Source organism: Eschrichtius robustus, chromosome 13 (genome assembly GCF_028021215.1).
Source record: "Eschrichtius robustus isolate mEscRob2 chromosome 13, mEscRob2.pri, whole genome shotgun sequence".
In the NCBI taxonomy this organism is placed as follows: domain Eukaryota; kingdom Metazoa; phylum Chordata; class Mammalia; order Artiodactyla; family Eschrichtiidae; genus Eschrichtius; species Eschrichtius robustus.
Genome location: NC_090836.1, coordinates 26929287 through 26948627, shown reverse-complemented (window position 1 = coordinate 26948627; position 19341 = coordinate 26929287). Strand labels below are relative to the sequence as shown.

Here is a 19341-nt window from a genome sequence, read left to right as displayed (position 1 = left end):
GTTGTAGATATTTATTTTGTAATTTATTTATTTATTTATTTATTTATTTTTTGGCTGTGTTGGGTCTTAGTTGCGGCGCTCAGGCTTTTCACTGTGGCGCTTGGGCTTCTCTCTTGTGATGCGTGGGCTTAGTTGCCCTGCGGCATATGGCATCCTAGTTCCCCAACCAGGGATTGGAAGGCAGATTGTCAACCACTGGACCACCGGGGAAGTCCCATGTAGATATTTAAAATTAAATCTACTCTTCGCCTCTTCAAGCTGATTTCCAACAGTGCTCCAGAGTATAATTTCCTTTAATTTTCTTTCTTATCTTGCTGAGAAGGACAATACCCAGAAGACTAGCCTGAATTTTCAAGGAATATGTCAACAAAACCCTTTCCTCTCAAATGCCACCCAGTGCCACTGTAGCCTATAATTTCCATTAATTTTAACCAATGCTGAATCAAAATTTTGAGTTTATAATTAAGCCCCAGTAGACCAATGGAATTGGATACAACAAGAGTTGATTCATTGGGTTGTAATAAACTCTGACTTCCAGAGTTCAAGAATCACAAGATCCTCTGTGACCCAGCTCCAAAACTCCCACCTAATGATACCGTTTTCCTGCCTAAGCAACAACCTGCCCTTAACTGCTTTCTCTACATTTCTTTTGAAAGACTATAGCTCTGATCATGTCTCCCTGGTATCCTAATCCCACTGGCATGTGTGTATTATTAGAAAGCATATAATGCAAGTGTCATAAACAATTGCTAAGCAGTATATGAGAACACGAGAGTACAGCTGACCCTTGAACAACACGGGTTTGAACTGCACTTATATGTGTTTTTTTGTTTGGTTTGTTTCAATAAATACTACAGTACTACGCGATCCATCCCCAGATGCAGAAACTTGGATGTGGACTGTAAAGTTATACATAGATTTTCAACTCCAGGGGGTGGGTGGGGTAGTCAGCACCCCTAACGCCCATGTTGTACAAGGGTCAACGGTACAATCGCAAGGCTGCGTTTTATACCTGTAACATATATCGTGGTCATGTTTTGTTTTAAATTGGAGAATAAGAAATATAGTATGTATAATCGGTACAAAATTACAAGACCCAAAAGTAAGAACTAGGTCTCCCTACCACCCTCATCCACCAGCCATCTGGTACCCTCTCAGAAGACAACCACTGTTACCAGTTTCTTACTTATCTTTCCAGGGATATTCTATATCTACTACAAGTAAATATGTATTCTTTACATATACATTCACATGTAGGTATATACATGCATCTTTTTTACATAAATAGTGTATACTATACACATTCTTCTTCACATTGTTTTTTATTTATGTCCTAATGTTCTTATTGATATATAAGATCCTGACAAGCTGGGGCATGTAGTGGTGGCATAACCAATTTCTAGCTGACCTTAGTAAACCATAAAGAGGCATCATAAGGTATCACAGTACTGAGTATGTAGGAAATTATAAAATCTTTATCTGTGTTTCTTAACTGATGCCCTATTATATACTTATCCTATATTATACACTTTATACTTTCATTTATTATAATAACCCTTTGAGGTGCAGTTTATTAAATTTTATTACTATTTTATAGGTGAAGAAATGAAAGCCCAGAGAGCTTAAGTAGCCCAAAATCCCAACTAGAAAGTGACAGAGTGGCCTCACTCTGAAGCCCATGTACAGTAAGTCCCCTACATATGAATGAGTTCCATTACGAGAGTGGGTTCGTAAGTCCAACAAAGTTAGCCTAGGTACCCAACTAACACAATCAACTATATAGTACTCTACTGTAATAGGCTTATAATACTTTTCACACAAATAATCATAAAAAAACAAACACAAAAAATAAAACATTTTTAATCTTACAGTAGCGTACCTTGAAAAGTACAGTAGTACAGTACAACAGCTGGCATACAGGGGCACTGTAACATCTTTGAAAGTTCACAACTTGAAGGTTCATATGTAGGGGACTTACTGTATTCTGTACCATACCAACTGCATCTCTGATCTTAACAGATAATTTTTTTAAATATAGTGTTCTTCTGTATTTTTTATTTTGTTTAATTCAAAGATACATCATAGTTGTCCTCAACTATAGAAAGAGACTGTGCTAAAATATCTAATTCCTCTCAGCTACTTAAACTACATGTGGATATTGCCTTCTATAATTATATTCTAGCAGTAAAACTAGAAAAAAAATTTCAGATAGAGATTTCTATATTTGGCTTACTGCAGAACAAGTTACATGACAAAGGGTGACAAAACTTTAACCTTCATATTTTGGAAACAAGATTGTCCATTTAACACGAGTTGCCTTCTTTGAACTGGACAGTCTTATAGGGTTAAACACAAACATAGCTATATCCATATCGGAGGTACTTCAACAGCTCAAGGCTGAAAATCCCACACCGTGCTTGTTGTCAGTCCGTTGTTCTCCTGCCTAGTAGGCTCTGGAAGTGAATATTCTGCTACTTTGTGCAGTTGATGCTGAATGCTATGTCCACTGAACTGGGGTCGCCCAGGGTCACCAATCAGTACTCGAGTTCTGTAGACCCAAAAGCAATTTTTCAGCCATTGATGTAGACTGTCTGCAAGGTCTTCATCATAAAACATATCTCCAAGCACAACAAGGTCCCACTTATCTTGTTCCAAATCCAGTATGTTTTTGGTTAAAATGGGAAAAGGATTCAGTTGGTTCAACTCACAGTTTAGTGTAATAGCCATTCCTGCAACTTTAAAAAAGCACATAGTGAATTGGTATATGCTAGGTTGTTTTAATTCCCTATTAATTAATTTAAATAATCTAGAAAATCTCCAACGTTTTTTTCCCTTTCTGTTTAAAGTTGTTTTTTTAGGTAAAGAAGCCAATATATGCTATTATATATGCCAATATAAGCTATTTCCTGCAATTCTCAAATATATGAATATCCTGAAAATAAAACAATACCAAACACCTGGAAATGTTGAGGTTTTAAGGAACATTTGCTGATCTACAAGCCTTGTGCTTGAGCAGGATGACAAGTTGGAACTGAGACCCCATATACAATAAGGCTCCTCAAGGGCTAGATCCTCAGTGAAAGGGAAGACTAGAAGAAAATCAGATAAAATTAAAACTTACCTGTCTCAACTTGGGTTCGAATGGAATAAAATCTCCCTCAAAGACACAGGCCTATCTTCACTTGGGTTTTGGTCAAATAAACACTACCTACATATTTCAGGAAATCCCTAGCCCAGCAATGACCAACAGTAAGTGCTCCCAGGTTGGTATCACTTTGGTATATCTGCCAGACACAAATGGAAGTCCTCCTGTGAAAAATGCACCATCAACTCAGGCCTCACAGGATTCCCACAGATAATGTCCCACTGAGTAAGTTCACAATATCAGATTATAAGATTCACATGGAAATGGGCTAGGCTATGATGGGTTGAGGCATCTGTAGATATTTATCCTGGAAGAAAAAAAGATGAGCTTCAAATATTTTAAAATGTGAAATTCTTACTAGGGTCTATGTCATTGGCCAAGATCCTTAAAGCTCCACTCATCTTCGCAGCGATAGCTGTAGCTCCACATCCACTCCCAATATCTAACACAGATTTTCCTCTGACAACGTCAGGATTATCCAAAAGATACCTAAATTAGAAAGAAAAGGGAAAACATTATCTAAGATAGGAGAAGGTCAATAAGAGGTGTACAAAAATTTTTCTTTGGATTGACTGGACAAAGAAATGGTGAAACTTAGAAGAATTTGGTCCAACATTGGCAAGTTTGGCCTGACTAGAATGAGATAAAATGTCAATCTTAAGAGCTGGGCAGAGGTGGCAGAGAGAGGACCTAGTCATTTTCTTTCTCTTTAGTAGGTGTGAAGAGCAGTTCCATACAACTGACTAATCATGCTCTTCAAGTCAACTTTTTAGAAGTACTGAGCACTTACTATGACCCAGAAACTACTAAGCACCAAAAACACAGACTGACAAAACACTGCTAAAATCAGGACTCAGTAAGCTAGATGCAAAATTCACAGTCTCCTCTTCATTGTTCAACAGAGAATGGTTTTACCTACTGCTTGAACTGTTTTATAATGACCTCTCTGGTAGTACGATCAAAGTCCAGTTCAACCAAAGAATTTGGACCTGGGCTAAGTAGTTACCAAGCAAGTGAAGATGAATGGGAAAACACTGAAATAATAAATGTCAACTGACACTTGACCTTAGTATTGTAATAATAAAGAAGAGCAGAGGGGATTCCCTGGCGGTCCAGTGGATAGCATTCCACGCTTTCACTGCTGAGGGCCTATCAGGGAACTAAGATCCGGCAAGCCAAAAAAAAGACTAAGGAACTATGGCAAGGCAGGGATGTAGTACCCTGTCTAAAGGGACAGCTGTTACCCATCTTGAGCTAATTGTTGCCCCATAGAAATGGGGTGTTATCAGAGATTTAAATCCAGTGTTATCAGATATTCTTTTTTTTTTTTTGGCCTTGCCTCGTGACTTGTGCGGTCTTAGTTCCCCGACCAGGGATTGAACTCAGGCCAGGCAGTGAAAGCGCCAAGTCCTAACCCCTGGACCACCTGGGAATTCCCCAGAGATTCTTTCTTTTTCAAATCAAAATAAATTTTTACATGCAATCCCTCAAGTTTTAAATGTTAGCAACTGATTTTCTTTTTAAGTTTACAAGTAAAGGCCAAAGAAAACACATCTGTGGATCACCTATTTGTGACCTCTGATTCAGACAGTCTCTTAAGGAATTTGATTGCACTTATATTTGGAGTTGATAACAACTTGTATAGATATCACTTAAAATGTATTTTTTAAAATGATGTAAGTAAATAAAGCTTGAAAATTTGGCAACACAACAGCCAGAATATTGGACTTGTTAGATATTAGAAAGCTTTCCAGAACTTAGGATTCTCCAGAAAGCTCTATGTTTGCATTTATTTATTTTGCATTTAAAACTATATACAACCTGAATTCTGCTAGACCATACCATTCCTGTGAAAGAGAAGTCCTTATCCTTTTCCCTTCAGTTTTGTAACCTCAAGGTATAAAAAGATTAAATCATTTGCCAGTCTAAGAGCAAAGACTAGATTAAAATGCTGTTAAGTTCTTGCCTTTGTTTCAGCGGCTGTTTTAATAAAAAGCACTGTGTGAATGTGTGAGAAAATGTCCTAAAGAAGACCTTTGCAGTATGGGGAGTTGGAAAGGGGGAACCTTAAAAATTCAGAGGCAGTGCCGCAACTAAGAGCCCGCATGCCACAACTAAGACCCAACACAGACAAATAAAGAAATAAATAAATATTTTTTAAAAAATCATTTTAATGCACGTGCAACTCCAGAGTTCACCTGAGTAATGTCCCAATCACTCACATCCCTCGTTCTTCGGGAGCTTGGGAAGAGGCAATGATGGAGGAAGTGTGAGGTTTAAGGAGCAACATTTACAGGATTAAACCAGGCGACCTGAAGGACTGAGGCTTTAAGCTCCACTGAGGAACTCTGCACCGGCCATGCATCATATCATGAACCATGAACCTGAGAACAGTGTGAGATTTCTGGATCATTACCAGCTATCTAGGGTCTTGACAGCTGACTTAGGATTTCTCTTGGGGAGAGAGCTATATATCGGGAAACACCTTGATCAGCTTGGAGCAGAAGGTAAAGCTATGCAACAAAGCAACCCAACACTATTCCTAAACTGCTCTAAATTAAGAAAAGAATTTGGGGTTTTACTCTGATTTTTTTGGGAGGAGCAGGGAGAATGAGGAGTTGGAAGGGGCTGAAAAGAGTAAGGATATGAGGAGCCCTAAAGGCTCCCGCTTCACTTATGGCCGTACCTAGACAAGGCTTGGCCTCCTGGCCAGTAGATTGCCCAGTAAGGATCACTGTGGGGCCACAGGTCAGCTCTCTCCCACCAGAACTTGCATCTGGGGGTCAAAAGCCGCAACTGGATTTCAGGGGTGAGGCTACCACGGCTGGTGACTTCAGTGTTCTCCTCCAGGAAAGCTTTCATCTCAGGGTCCAAAAAGCTTCCAGTTCCCCTCCAGGGGCAGTGGCCCCAGGGAAGCAAGGGAAAACCACTGCTTCTCACAGCCTTCCGAAGGACACTACAGCGGTTCATGGCAAATGATGTAAACGCTCTCCAACCTGGGCGCAAGGCCATAGGTCCCAAAGCACAGGTTTGTTGGTGCTTCTCTTGATAACAGCTGCTCCTCCTGGGGAAAGAATAAGGGTCTGGCTGCCAAACTGATCTCAACTGGAATCTCTGGACCTCTAAAAACATAAATGATACTGAAAACTCCAAGGCTCACCAACACTTCCAAATCCTACTGCATAGTAAGAAAATGTTAGTGTTAGCTCTGTAGCAGATGATGCACAAGTGCAAGTTCATTTTAGGTGAAAGCGTTGGTGCATTAATTTAGGAAAATCCAATCTTCTAAAAGATGCCTTTCCACAACAGAATCCTTTTTAATAACTTATAACAACAAATACACAAGCATCTGATTTTCAGAGAATCCTCAGGAACACGCCTTTTATATAAAATAAGGTATACCTTTAAAGTTCTTTCATTCATTTAATAAATCACTTCCCTTTAAGCAGGCACTGTGCTTAGCAACTGTGAACAAAATAAAGTCCCCACCTTCAGGAAGCTTAGATTCTAGTGATGGAATAGAGCAATTATCAGGGCAAACACAGTTCTTGCCTTTATGAAGTCTAGCCAAGATTGTGCAGATTACCAAATTGTAACTGTGGTTAGAGATATACAAATTATACTGACTGGCTCAATAAAGATAGTCCTAGCATAAAACATCAATGTAATCAAGATTCAGGTGTTTTCCTAAAAACAAACAAAAACAAAACAAAACAAACAAAAAACTATGGATTTAATTGTAATAAAAGAATATCAACTCCCAAATCTCTTTCTGTAAATACCTCTGATGAGTCATCTTTACCAAACCTGGACTTAATAGAAAGACACCTTGATAAAAATAAGAATGAGGAAGAGCAGTTTAAGCATGAATTATACACCCAGTTGTTTGGGACCTCTGATCTGTTCTGCATAAATATATAAATAGTCTTATGTCCACCCAAGTATTTAGAGTAGGGGCCCCAAACTCAAATGCCTACCCAGGGCCAGACTGGTGATAAATGTGTGATGCAGGCTGGTTGTTAGATCACAGAAGGGCTGTGGCAAACTGGAAACTATTTCAAAACAGTCCAAAGGAGGCAGCCAGGGGACACGTGGCCAGATCTTTCAATTTCTCAAAACAATCCAGCTATTTACCCATAAACTCCCACTTTTAAACGTGGGCAAATAGTTAAAATACCAAGACACGAGGAGGGGCAAAATGTCTGTCTGTGAACCAAGGATAGACCTTAAGTGGGTGTGCCAGCCCACGTTTATCCCTTTTAATCTCAGGGTCTCTAACAGCCTGACCTCATTGGACTAATTGTGTAGGGAAGGATTGGGTCAGCCCTTGAATCGCACGAGCCTAAGGTTTGAAAAGAAAGCAGAGCAAATACAAGATGATTGATTTTCGACACCCTGTCGTGCAGACCGATGATGCACCGCCCACGCCAGCCCCAATGAAGCATCCGTTATGAATATATGATTATGCGGTGGACACTTGGTACATGGATTAACTGGTAAGGAAAGAAAACAGGTTTAAAGGGGCAAGTTCCAAAGTGTTAGCACGTAACTTCCCTCGAAGGAGGACGGGAGTCAGTCTTAAAGGGGCAGGCACAGTCCTCCTTTTCTCCTTACCTGGCTGTGCTAACACCGTCCTGGGAAGCTAAGCACAGGGCAGGTCGGTCACTCGCCTTTGCGCCTCTTTTAGCGCCTTCTTTACAACTGCACGCTGGGTCCCACCTCCCCCCCAGAGCCGGCCCCCAACACCCAGCGCCCCCACCCCCGCCCTGCGTCCCCACCCCGCCCTCCTGCTCCGCCCTCCTTCCCGGCAGCACTTTCTCTCCCTTACCTGGGGTTCTTAAAGGGACAGGAAGTGCGAAACCAGCGGGCGCCCTGACCTCACTTGGGAAATAAGGGAATGTCAAATACTGATTTATAAAAAATCCACTCTGGAGCCGTGGAGCATCTGCTTCGTGTCAGTCACACTTCTAGGCACTGGGCATAGAGCGGTGAGCAAAATAGACACAGCACAAACCCTTAATGACGCTTATATTCAACTGGGATTAAATCATAATATGTCCTCCCTTTTATAATAATTTTCATACACGTACAATCTTTTTTGTTTTCTCAACTGTAACTTCTCATTTCAATAACACTCACTGATTCTCTTGCTAGTAATAATTTGTAATAGATGTTCAAGATCAATTTGTCTAGGGACTTCTCTGGCAGTCCAGTGGTTAAGACTACACGCCTGCACTGCAGGGGGCGCGGTTGCCTTCTCGGTCAGAGAACTAAGATCCCGCATGCCACCTCCCCCCCCCACCCCGTTTGAAAAATCAATTTGTCTAAGGTTTTTTTTTTTAATGGATGAGCAATCAAACCACATTATTTTTGGCTGCCTTGGGTCATGTTGCTGCGCATGGGCTTTCTTTAGTTGCGGCGAGCGGGGGCTACTCTTTGTTGCGGTGAGCGGGCTTCTCATTGCGGTGGCTTCTCTTGTTGCAGAGCAGGGGCTCTAGGCACGGGGCGCTTCAGTAGTTGTGGCTCGCAGGCTCAGTAGTTGTGGCGCACACGCTTAGTTGCTCTGCGGCATGTGGGATCTTCCCGGACCAGGGCTTGAACCCATGTTCCCTGCATTGGCAGGCGGATTCTTAACCACTGCGCCACCAGGGAAGTCAAGCGTTGTTGTTTTTAACCAGCTTCTGAATTCTATCCCAGTGATAGTTTTAAAATTGATCCGCTTCTCTCCATCCCTCCTGCCTCTGCCTTATGATTGCTTGCTTGAATTCCTGCAACTGGTGTCTCTGCAATCCTGCCTTCCTCTATCCCATTCTCTATAGTTCAGCTGAAATGGTTTTTCTGAAACTTTCATTCCATAGTCCAAAAAAAGGCCTTACATTCCTACAAGATAAGATAAACCAGATAAGCCAAGAGAAACAGACAATAAGCCCTGAGAAACAAACCTGGATTTTCTTTTCTATTGTTTGGTGTTTTCATTTTATTTATTTATTTTTGGTCACGCCGCTTTTCATGCGAGATGATCTTAGTTCCCCAACCGGTGCCCCCAGCATTGGGAGCTGCCTGGTCCTAACCACTGGACCGCCAGGGAAGTCCCGCCCTTTTGTTCTTTTTAATTGAAAGAACTGTCTCGCTTTTATCAAAATTGACCCAAATGCAACCAAGCAGACCCATCAACTGTCTGATAACAATTGAGCTATCATCTGACTTTGTGATTTTTGCCTTTAAATATCTGCCTACATTTTTGTACACGAGCCAATTCTCTAATAACTGGACACTCTTGCAAGTGCAAGTAAAAAAAAATTTATCCCCATTCTCAAATTTGTTTTTAAGGGTTTTTTGAACAAGTTATTTAATTATACTTATTAGCTGTATGTCCTTGGGCACATTATTAAACCTTCCTAATGAAGGGGATTAGGATATGCCATTGTGGCACAGGAATTATTTTGAGTGAAAGAGTTTCTGAAATCTCTTACCTGCCTAAAGCTGACTCTCCCAAAAAAACTCAACTGTCATAAAACCCCTCTTCGAGAACAACTTTAATCTTCTTGGACTTGAGAAGTGGACAACACACCCAAACAGACATTGTCTCAAGACTGTCATATCTCCTATCTATTCTCCTAAAAAACCATTTATCTTTCCAAAAAGTCATTCCCATAAGTGCCCTTTCTCTCCTTCCCCATCACCTATGATGGAATGAAATATATGTTTTTTAAGGCAGGACAAGAAAATTTAAGCATAGCAGATGCCCTTCCCGACAGGGCTCTTCCTAATGTGCAATGTGCATCTACATTATACGTTAACCAGACCTCCTCAAAGACAGGAATGTCTGCTCAACCATAAAGATCGTTTTTTCCCCTTCTTCTGACGCCAGCAATGTAACTCCTTAGAAGATAACATTCTTTTCTTAATCCTGTAAGGGGTCATGGTGACCTGCTGCTCCCTTCCTACATGTAGGTCTGGTCTTTGTATCTCTGGTTAACGTTATGTAAAATGTCAGTGTGTCATTTTGATGAACGATCCTTTGTCTCAAAAATGTATATAAATGTGCTTTCGACTTCTAAGTAGGGGAACAGTCCTCAGAGTTTTCCGAAAGACTGTCTCCAGGGTTATAATCCTCAGGTTGGCTCGGAAAAAAACCTCTATTTCTTCTTTAGATTGACTATTAATTAATTTTTCATCAACACCTACTAAGTTATGTATATAAACACAAAATTTTAACCACCCCCTATGAGTTATTCATCACTGAATTCTCATGTGCCTATGCGTTGCCTGTGTAAACTCTTTTTTTTTTCTCCTGTTAATCTGTCTTTTGTCAGTTTAACTTGCAGATCCCAGACACTGAACATAAGAGGGTAAAGGAAAGTTGTTCCTCCCCTACAATAAGTACCAGTGTTCTTCTCTGTAAAATAATAATGATGATAATAATAATGTACTGGGAGGATTTAATGGGATAAAAGTAGCTTAGCACAGTTCCTGGCATATCGTAAACGCTGTGATTATCATTATTGGAACTATGGAGTTAGTGTTGGTAAGACGCAAGACTGGAGGCTGAAGATTAGGTTTTCAGCGAAGAGTGAGGGGATCAGATTTGAGTTTTAGAAAACCGTTTTAAGCTGCGGGTATCAAAGAGAGAGGTTGGATTGAAGGAGACATCAGTTGAAGAATGTGGTGGTAACCCAAGCAAGCACTGATGAGGGCATGGAAAGAATTGGACATATCTGGACGTGACTCAGGAAAAGTCATTAGCAGGACTTGGAGAGCAATGAAATATGCTTGCTTAACCATAATGATAGACAATCTAAGGGAAAGATATCGTTTTTTCTTTATCAACTTGACCTGAATGACCGTGCTATCTGATCTCATTCTTCCTTGCTTGAAAGCCTCTCTGGCTCCCCATGCCTTCAATATCAGAGCCAAATTCCTGATCACAGCTTCCGGAGCTCTTAGTAATCAGTCCCTACTTACCCATCCTACCTTGTATCAGAACCCTCCCCTCCTCTACACTTTGCTTTCTTGTGGCAAGCCCTTGTCCTCTCACTCCATGCCTTGCTTAAGACAAAGTTGCTGGGGCCACCACACATACACCCTCTCCTCACTGACCCTAACCGCCTCCTCATCCTTCAGAATGCAGCTCAGAGTTAAGGCCCTCAGAAATGGCCCCTACACACACACTGATCTTGACATTTTCTTAGCTTCCTATAGATATATCCAGCAAGAGCACCATGCAGAACTGTCACTGCCTGCCTCCTCTACTGGGCTTAGAGGCAGACCATCTCATTCCTCTTTTACCTTCTGCCACAGTTAAGACACTCAATAAATTCTGTTAAATGAAAGAAAAAGCAAATAAAGGAGGAAATTAACAAATATTACATATCAGTGTCTCATTTCCAAATGTTATTTTTAACAGCTTTATTGAGGTATAACTTACGTACAATAAACTTCACACATTTAAAGTGTACAATTTGATGTTTTGCTGTGTGTATACCCTCGTGACATTGTCACCAAAATCAAGAGACTGAACATATTCAGTGCCCTGTGTTATCTCTCCCTCCTGTCCTCCACATCCCCTCCATCCCCAGGTAGCCGCTGATCTGCTTTCTGTCACTACAGATTAGTTTGCATTTTCTAGATTTTTATATAAATGCAGTTATACAGTATGTACTCTTTTGTCTTTGCTTTCACTCAACATGATTATTTTGAGATTCATCTGTTGTTTCATGCATCAATTGTTCACTCCTTTTCATTGCTAGGTAGTTTGCCATTGTATGTATATATAAAATGTGTTTATCTGTTTATCTATTGATGAATATCTGGGGGGGTTGTTTATTTGTTTGCTATTACAAATAAAGCTGCTTTGAATATTTGTGCACATGTCTTTGTATGGACATATGCTTTCTTTTCCATTGGGCAAATACTTAGGAGTGAAATGGCTAGATCACATGGTGGTGTGATTAACTGCAAACCTTCTCCAAAAGGGTTGTCATTTTACATTCCCATCATCAGTGAATGAGAATCCCAGTTCCTTCCATGTGATGAGGAAAACAATTTCATTTTTCTGAGTTGCTGCCTAGTCGTTTTACAGTATAAAAACACCACTCACACCTAGAGTCTGAGCATTTAGAAAAAAACGAGTTGAGGATACCCACAGTAAGTACCCTCTTTGTGTTTCCTGGGGCACCTTTTAAAATAACCACTTTGGGTTAAGCCTGCTGAAAGTTAGTGACCTCTGCCCAACTACCTCATGAGTAATAGGTGCTTGCTACCCTGCTCTCCATCTCCTGCTCGCCCAGCTCTCCCTTCCCCCAGCTCATTGTACCCTCTTGCTTCTGGGGTCTGTAAGTAATAATAAATCTTGTGATTCTACTTCCTTTGTGTGGGTGTACTAAAATTGCATCTTCAATCAAAATGACCTGTGGGCTTTACTTCCCTAAATGGGAGCTCGGATGCTGAGGCAGCCTGACCCTGGGTGGGTGGCTTGTGCCCCTTCATTCATCAGGTCATAATCTACATATTCTTAATTCAATACACCAGCTCCGGCTTCTCAACACACTCCACATCCTCACCAACACTTGATAGTGTCTTTCTTTCTGATTATAGCCATCCTAATAGGTATGAAGTGGTATCTCATCATGGTTTTAATTTGCATTTCCTCAACGACTAACAATGTCTGAGCATATTTTCGTGTGTTTGTTTGCCATGCATACATCTTCTATTCCAATTATGTCTCATTTAAGTTCAAATTGTTGCATTATTTTTCTGATTTTTCATAATTTGGGCACATTAAAAATAGGCACTTTGGGGACTTCCCTATTGGCACAGTGGTTAAGACTTCAAGCTCCCAATGCAAGGGGCCTGGGTTCGATCCCTGGTTAGGGAACTAGATCCCACATGCATGCCGCAGCTAAGGAGCACGCCTGCTGCAACCAAGATCCAGCGCAACCTAAAATAAATATTTTAAAAAATATAAATATGGACTTCCCTGGTGGCTCAGTGGTTAAGAATCTGCCTGCCAATGCAGGGGACACAGGTTCGATCCCTGGTCCGGGAAGATCCCACATGCCGAGGAGCAACAAAGCCAGTGAGCCACAACTACTGAAGCCTGCGCTCTAGAGCCTGTGCTCCGCAATAAGACAAACTACTGCAATGAGTAGCCCCTGCTTGCCGCAACTAGAGAAAGCCCACGAGCAGCAACGAAGACCAAATGCAGCCAAAAATTAAATAAATAAATAGGCACTTTTTATCTATGTTTTTCCTCAGTGCTGGAAGAACAATTCAATAAAGCTAATGGAATGATGAGAGAAAAATAACCTCTCTTGCCATTTTTGGAGAATATTATTTGTAAATATAACACAATTTGAAGATGTTTATAAATATAAATTCTAAATAAATTTGTAAATATATTTCTAATAAAATATATACTAAAATCAGCCTCAAGATGCAAACAACAGATAAATCGTACTCAATCAAGTGTGATTTGCCTCTGCCATCCCAGAATGTGTTTCTCCCCAGACTTTTGCATGAAGCTTTGAGGTTTTGAATTTTCTAGAGCTTCACTTCTTCTTCTCTCCCCCAAACTGCCCTTGCAAGCAGTCTACAGCGCCACGTCTCTGTAAATTCAGAGGCTTCCTCTTCTCAGTTCCTTATCTGCGTTTGCAGCCTTCAGTTGGTCACTAGGCAAGCTTTTGTTTTATTTATTTAATTTTACTTTTTGGCCACGCGTCCCGGCATGTGGGATCTTAGTTTCCCAACCAAGGATCAAACCCACGCCCCCTGCAGTGGCGGCGCGGAGTCTTAACCACCGGACCACCAGAGAAGTCCCTAGGCAAGCTTTTAAACACCGGTCACTAAGTCATGCCTAAAAATCCCGGCATCTGGCCCTTTAAGACCAGTTTGTTGTAGAAAGGATTGCGCGCCCACTGAGAAGTGAAATCCTCAGCCAACTAAAGCTATAGTGCCATCTAGTGGTAATTTAGGTGTGTCTGAGCTAAAATGGTAAAAATAAAAAAATAATAAAGAGCAAAGATTCTCACCCACAATTTGACCACACACTGGTATACTTGTTTAGTTGTAGGATGTGGCAGAAATACTTCTCACTGATAAAAGTTAAGGCCTGGGCCTTCCCTGGTGGCGCAGTGGTTAAGAATTTGCCTGCCAATGCAGGGGACACGGGTTCAATCCCTGGTCCGGGAAGATCCCACATGCCACAGAGCAACTAAGCCCCGAGCGCCACAACTACTGAGCCTGCGCTCTAGAGCCCGTGAGCCACAACTACTGAAGCTTGTGAGCCTAGAGCCCGTGCTCCACAAGAGAAGCCACCGCATGAGAAGCCCGCGCACCGCAACGAAGAGTAGCCCGCACTCGCCGCAACTAGAGAAAGACCGCGCGCACCAACGAAGACCCAACACAGCCAAAAATAAATAAAATTGATTCTTTAAAAAAAAAAGAGAAAAAAAGAGTTAAGGCCTAAAATTTAGGAAAGATTTGGTATCACCCATGACACATTCTCCATCTCTGGCTGTCTCCCTTTCTCTCTCTCTCTCTCTCTCTCACACACACACACACACACACACACACACACACACACACACATACACACACACTCCACAATTAACCCACCAGGAAATCCGTAGGCTCTACCTTCAAAATATACCCAGAATCTGACCTCTCTTCACCACCTGCAGTGCTTCCCTCTAGTACAAGCCACTATCACCTCTAGCGTGGATTATTGTGATGGTCTCCTAACCAACCCCTTGATTTCCGCCCTTGCTCCCTGTGGTCTATTTGCAACAAAAAAGCCAAAGTGATCCTTTTAAAAGGAAGTTAGGTCCTGTTGATGCTCCACTGGAACCCTCCGACATCACCCCGTTGCCCATTCCTGTCACATCCAGCCCAGCCCCTTCTCTGACTTCCACTCCGACTGCCTTCCCCTTTCGACGACTTTTCAAATACACTCGACCAACTTTTGTTTTGTTTTGTTTTGGTTTTTTTTGCTGTCCTGCGAGGCTTGTGGGATCTTTTTCTCCCCACCAGGGATTGAACCCGGGCCCTCCGCAGTGAGAGCACGGAGTCCTAACCACTGGATGCCAGGGAATTCCCTCCGCCTACAGTCTTGATGTTTTGTAAACACACCTTGCTGTTTCCTGCTTCAGGGTCTTTACACCTGCTCCACCATCAGCCTGGGATGGTCTTATCTTAGACGTGTGCACAACTAACCCCTCATATCCTTGATTTTTGTCAAATGCTTTTTCTGCATCAAAGAGACGGTGGCGTGGTTTTCCCCTTCACTCTGTTAATGTGGTGTATTACACTGATCAAGTTTTGTATTTGAATCATCCTTGCCTTCCAGAGATGAATCCCACTTAGTCATGGTGTATAATCCTTTTAATGTGCTGCTGAAATTGGTTGTCTAGTACTTTGCTGAGGATTTTTGCCCCTCATCTCCTCTAAGTCTTTGCTCAAATGCTACAATCTCCATGAGGTCTGACCACCCTATTTAAAATTGAAAACAATTTCCCAGCTTTGTTTTTCTCCATAGACATTCATCACTTATTTTGCTTGTTGAACTCTCACGAGGACAGGGACTTGCCATGAGGACAGAGATTTGTTTCCTTTTTCCCTTTTTTCTAATTGAGGTCTAATTCACATACGCTGAAGACACAAATCTCAAGTGAACAGTCTGATGAGAATTTTGATAAATGTAATGCACGTAACCATGTAACCCACACCTATCAAAACATAGAACATTCCCATTGCCCCAGGAAGCTCCCTTCTGCCCCTTCTCAGTCAATCTACACATCCACCCACTCACTGTGTTGATGTCTATCACCATAGGTTAGCTTGACTTGCTCTAGAGTTTCTTATAAATGGAATTATACAGTTTGTACTCTTTTGTATCTGGCTTCTTTTGCTCAGCATAATGTTTTTGAGATTCAGCCACGTTGTTGCTTGCAGTGGTCCTTCGCTCCTTTTTCTTGTTCAGTAGCATTCCACTGTGTGAACATACTTCAGTTTGTTTACCTCTTTCTCTGCTTATTGACATTTGTGTTGTTTCCAGTTTGAGGCCATTATTGATAAAGCTATAAAGCATCTATGAACATTCTTGTAGAACTCTTCTTGTGGGCATATGTTTTCATGTCTTTTGGGTAAATAACTAGGAGTGGAATTGCTGGACTATAGGGTAGGTGTATGTTTAACTTTATAAGAAACTACTGAACAGTTCTCCAAAATGATTATAACATTTTAAGATTCCTACCAGCTGTGTAAAAGCTCCACATCATGGACTGTGGTGTCAGCCATTTCAATTTTAGCCATTCTGCTGGCTGTGGGGTGGGATCTCATTATGGTTTTTAACTTGCATTCTCCTATGACTTATTTCCACATGCTTTTTTTTTTTTTAAATAAATTTATTTATTTATTTTGGGGCTGTGTTGGGTTTTCGTTGCTATGCGCGGGCTTTCTCTAGTTGTGGCAAGCGGGGGCTACTCTTCGTTGCAGTGCATGGGCTCTAGGCGCACGGGCTTCAGTAGTTGTGGCACGAGGGCTCAGTAGTTGTGGCTCACGGGCTCTAGAGTGCAGGCTCAGCAGTTGTGGCACATGGGTTCCGTTGCTCCGCGGCACATGGGATCTTCCCAGACCAGGGCTTGTACCCGTGTCCCCTGCGTTGGCAGGTGGATTCTCAACCACTGTGCCACCAGGGAAGTCCCCTCCACATGCTTATTGAAGGCTGGGATTTTGTCCATTTTATTTATTGCTTTATTTCCTGCCCATTAGTGCAAGGTGGAGCCCATATTAGGATATCAATGAATATTTGTTGAATGAATTAATCAATGATTTACTCTAAGAAATAAACAAATTAGATTGGATTCAAGGTTGTTATCCCTTAATAATAACCCAAAGAACATTCTCTCTGACTTGGATTTTGAAATCTTTCTTTAGTGGAAGAGAAAAGATATCCTAGCTTAGTTCACTAGAAATGATATTCAACTCACAGCCCATTTTTCCCATTATGAACTAATATTACATTGATGGTCATGGTAGTTAGAATTTGCCATAGTGCTTTAGTTCCCTAAAACTTTGTTTAAATTTTTTCAAATTATTTTATGCCCATAGTGCTGTTGATACTTTTGAACATTATCAGGCTTTTATAGCTTGGAGAGAAAAAAAAATGTAAGAACTTTTAATAAAATTTAGGTAAGTGATTGGAAATTATCCTTGGGTTTTTATTTGATACGCTCAGAATTCTTAAAGTGTAATGACCACCATGTGCACAAGCTTTCACATAAACTATTACCTTATCTAATAAAGAAAAATTAGGCTGGGAATAGAGGTGTTAAACTATAAGGATCTCTGAGGTTAGAATTTCTAACACTAGTAGGGAAAATTTTGTTTTAATGGAAAACTATGCATTGTTTAGCATACAGCCTCTCTCAGTCATCCGAGTCTGATTCTCTGGGAACTATTTTACAACTTTGTAAATTGTAGACAGCTTATAGCAATCCTAAATAAATCCCAACCATAGTCATGCAAATCTTATCCTGTCCAGTTTCCTTCTCTCCTGCTCTACAGAAAAAGAAGCTAGTTTTGCCTCCATCTGCAGATTCATTTCAATTCTCCTGCTCTATGAAATGAATCTGTTAGAGTCCTCTTTGAACTGGTTGTAACAGCTTACCTGTGTCAAAAGAAAATTCAGAGGGAATTCCCTGGCGGTCCAGTGGTTAGGACTCAGCGCTTTCACTGCCGGGGCTGGGCTCAATCCCTGGTCATGGTACTGAGATCCCACAAGCCAGCGAGGTGCTGCCAAAAAAAAAAAAAAAAAAAATTCAGAGAGCTGTACTTGATATGAATATTTTATTGAGCAAGAAAAACTTCACAAACTGGGAGACTTGAAAACCAGAAGGGGTAAGATGCTCACTTTCATCAGCTACAGCTCAGTTAAATGAGGAAGGATGTTGTTTTCTAACGCGATTGGTTAATAGAAACTTACATTCTTGCAGGGAGTGTAGCATCGCACAAGCTTACCTGTTTATAGCTGATGGGCTAGGAAGCTGTAAGGGCATGCTGATGTGAAGAAAGCTTAAGTTTTGTTTAAGGTCAGAGTCAGCATTTGGGGGAGATCAGGACACTTGAAGCTTTGGTTATGGGGCTAGGGGTGATTGCTTAGGGTATATTAAAACTGTGGCCTCCATTATGGTTTCTCTTTGACACCAGTTTCCTCATTAATGAGTTTTAAAAAATATTTTACACATGTTCATTTCATAATATCTGTATGGGAGTAATAATTTTGCCCTTTGGAGGATAATTATCCTTTAATTAAATAATTGGCTGATCAATTAAAGAATTAGTTAACCATATAAGAAGGCTCATAATTAAGTTCTAACTTTGGGAATCGGGTACATACATCATTAACAGAGAGAGGATCTGTAGTAACTGGGATCTGGCTTACTTTAGCCAGAATTAGTTTAGTTGTTGTTTCGCCCCACACTTACCTACTGATCAAGCTGATCAGATTGCAGAGAGGTAATTAAGGTAATATTTGATCAGAAACTTGGTCTTCATATATAAATAGATAAACAAAACGTCCTACTGTATAGCACAGGAAACTATATTCAATATCTTATAATAACCTATAGTATAAAATAATATGAAAAAGAATATATATATTCATATATATACATATGGCTGAGTCATTTTGCTATATACTGGAAGGTAATATGGCATTGTGAATCAACTATACTTCAATTTAAGAAGCTTTATATTACAAAAAAAAAATAAGAAAGAAACTTGGTTTTCAATAGACATGGTTCTTATGTCTTTTAAAAACAAAAGTTGTCTAAGATAGACTAGCTCTATATTTTCTCTGCTTCAAAATATATTTTAAATGTGGCTTGTGACAGGAGCTATTCTTAGAAACAAACAGAATGCTATCTATTTCCCAACAGTTTCATATTAAGAGACTGAATATACAAATGGACGATGACCAGCCTGTATGACAATAGACTCTGACCCACAACCTTGGCAGCAAGCGGTCCCAGAAGCCAAACCACAACCTCTGCAGTTATCAGTCCAGAATGATCAGATGAGGTCAATGACTGCCGGCTTCCTTAATATTTGCCCCACTTCCAACTCAGGAGCTACCGGAGGAAGCCAAATATGCTCCTCAGACCAAAAGCATAAGATGCCCTGCTCTAGTCAGCCCA

General features: G+C 40.8%; 1 protein-coding gene across 1 annotated transcript; it reads right to left on the bottom strand.

The window, feature by feature from the left end:
- Positions 1-1314: 1314 nt before the first annotated feature.
- On the bottom strand, positions 1315-7863 carry ETFBKMT (electron transfer flavoprotein subunit beta lysine methyltransferase). The gene is made up of 4 exons (XM_068560701.1): positions 7760-7863; positions 5832-6209; positions 3504-3634; positions 1315-2735 (listed from the first exon to the last, which is right to left on the bottom strand). Exons 2-4 carry the CDS (start codon positions 6155-6157, stop codon positions 2392-2394), a joined length of 801 nt encoding a protein of 266 aa, XP_068416802.1. The 5' UTR covers positions 6158-6209; positions 7760-7863; the 3' UTR covers positions 1315-2391.
- Between the last annotated feature and the right edge of the window lie 11478 nt (positions 7864-19341).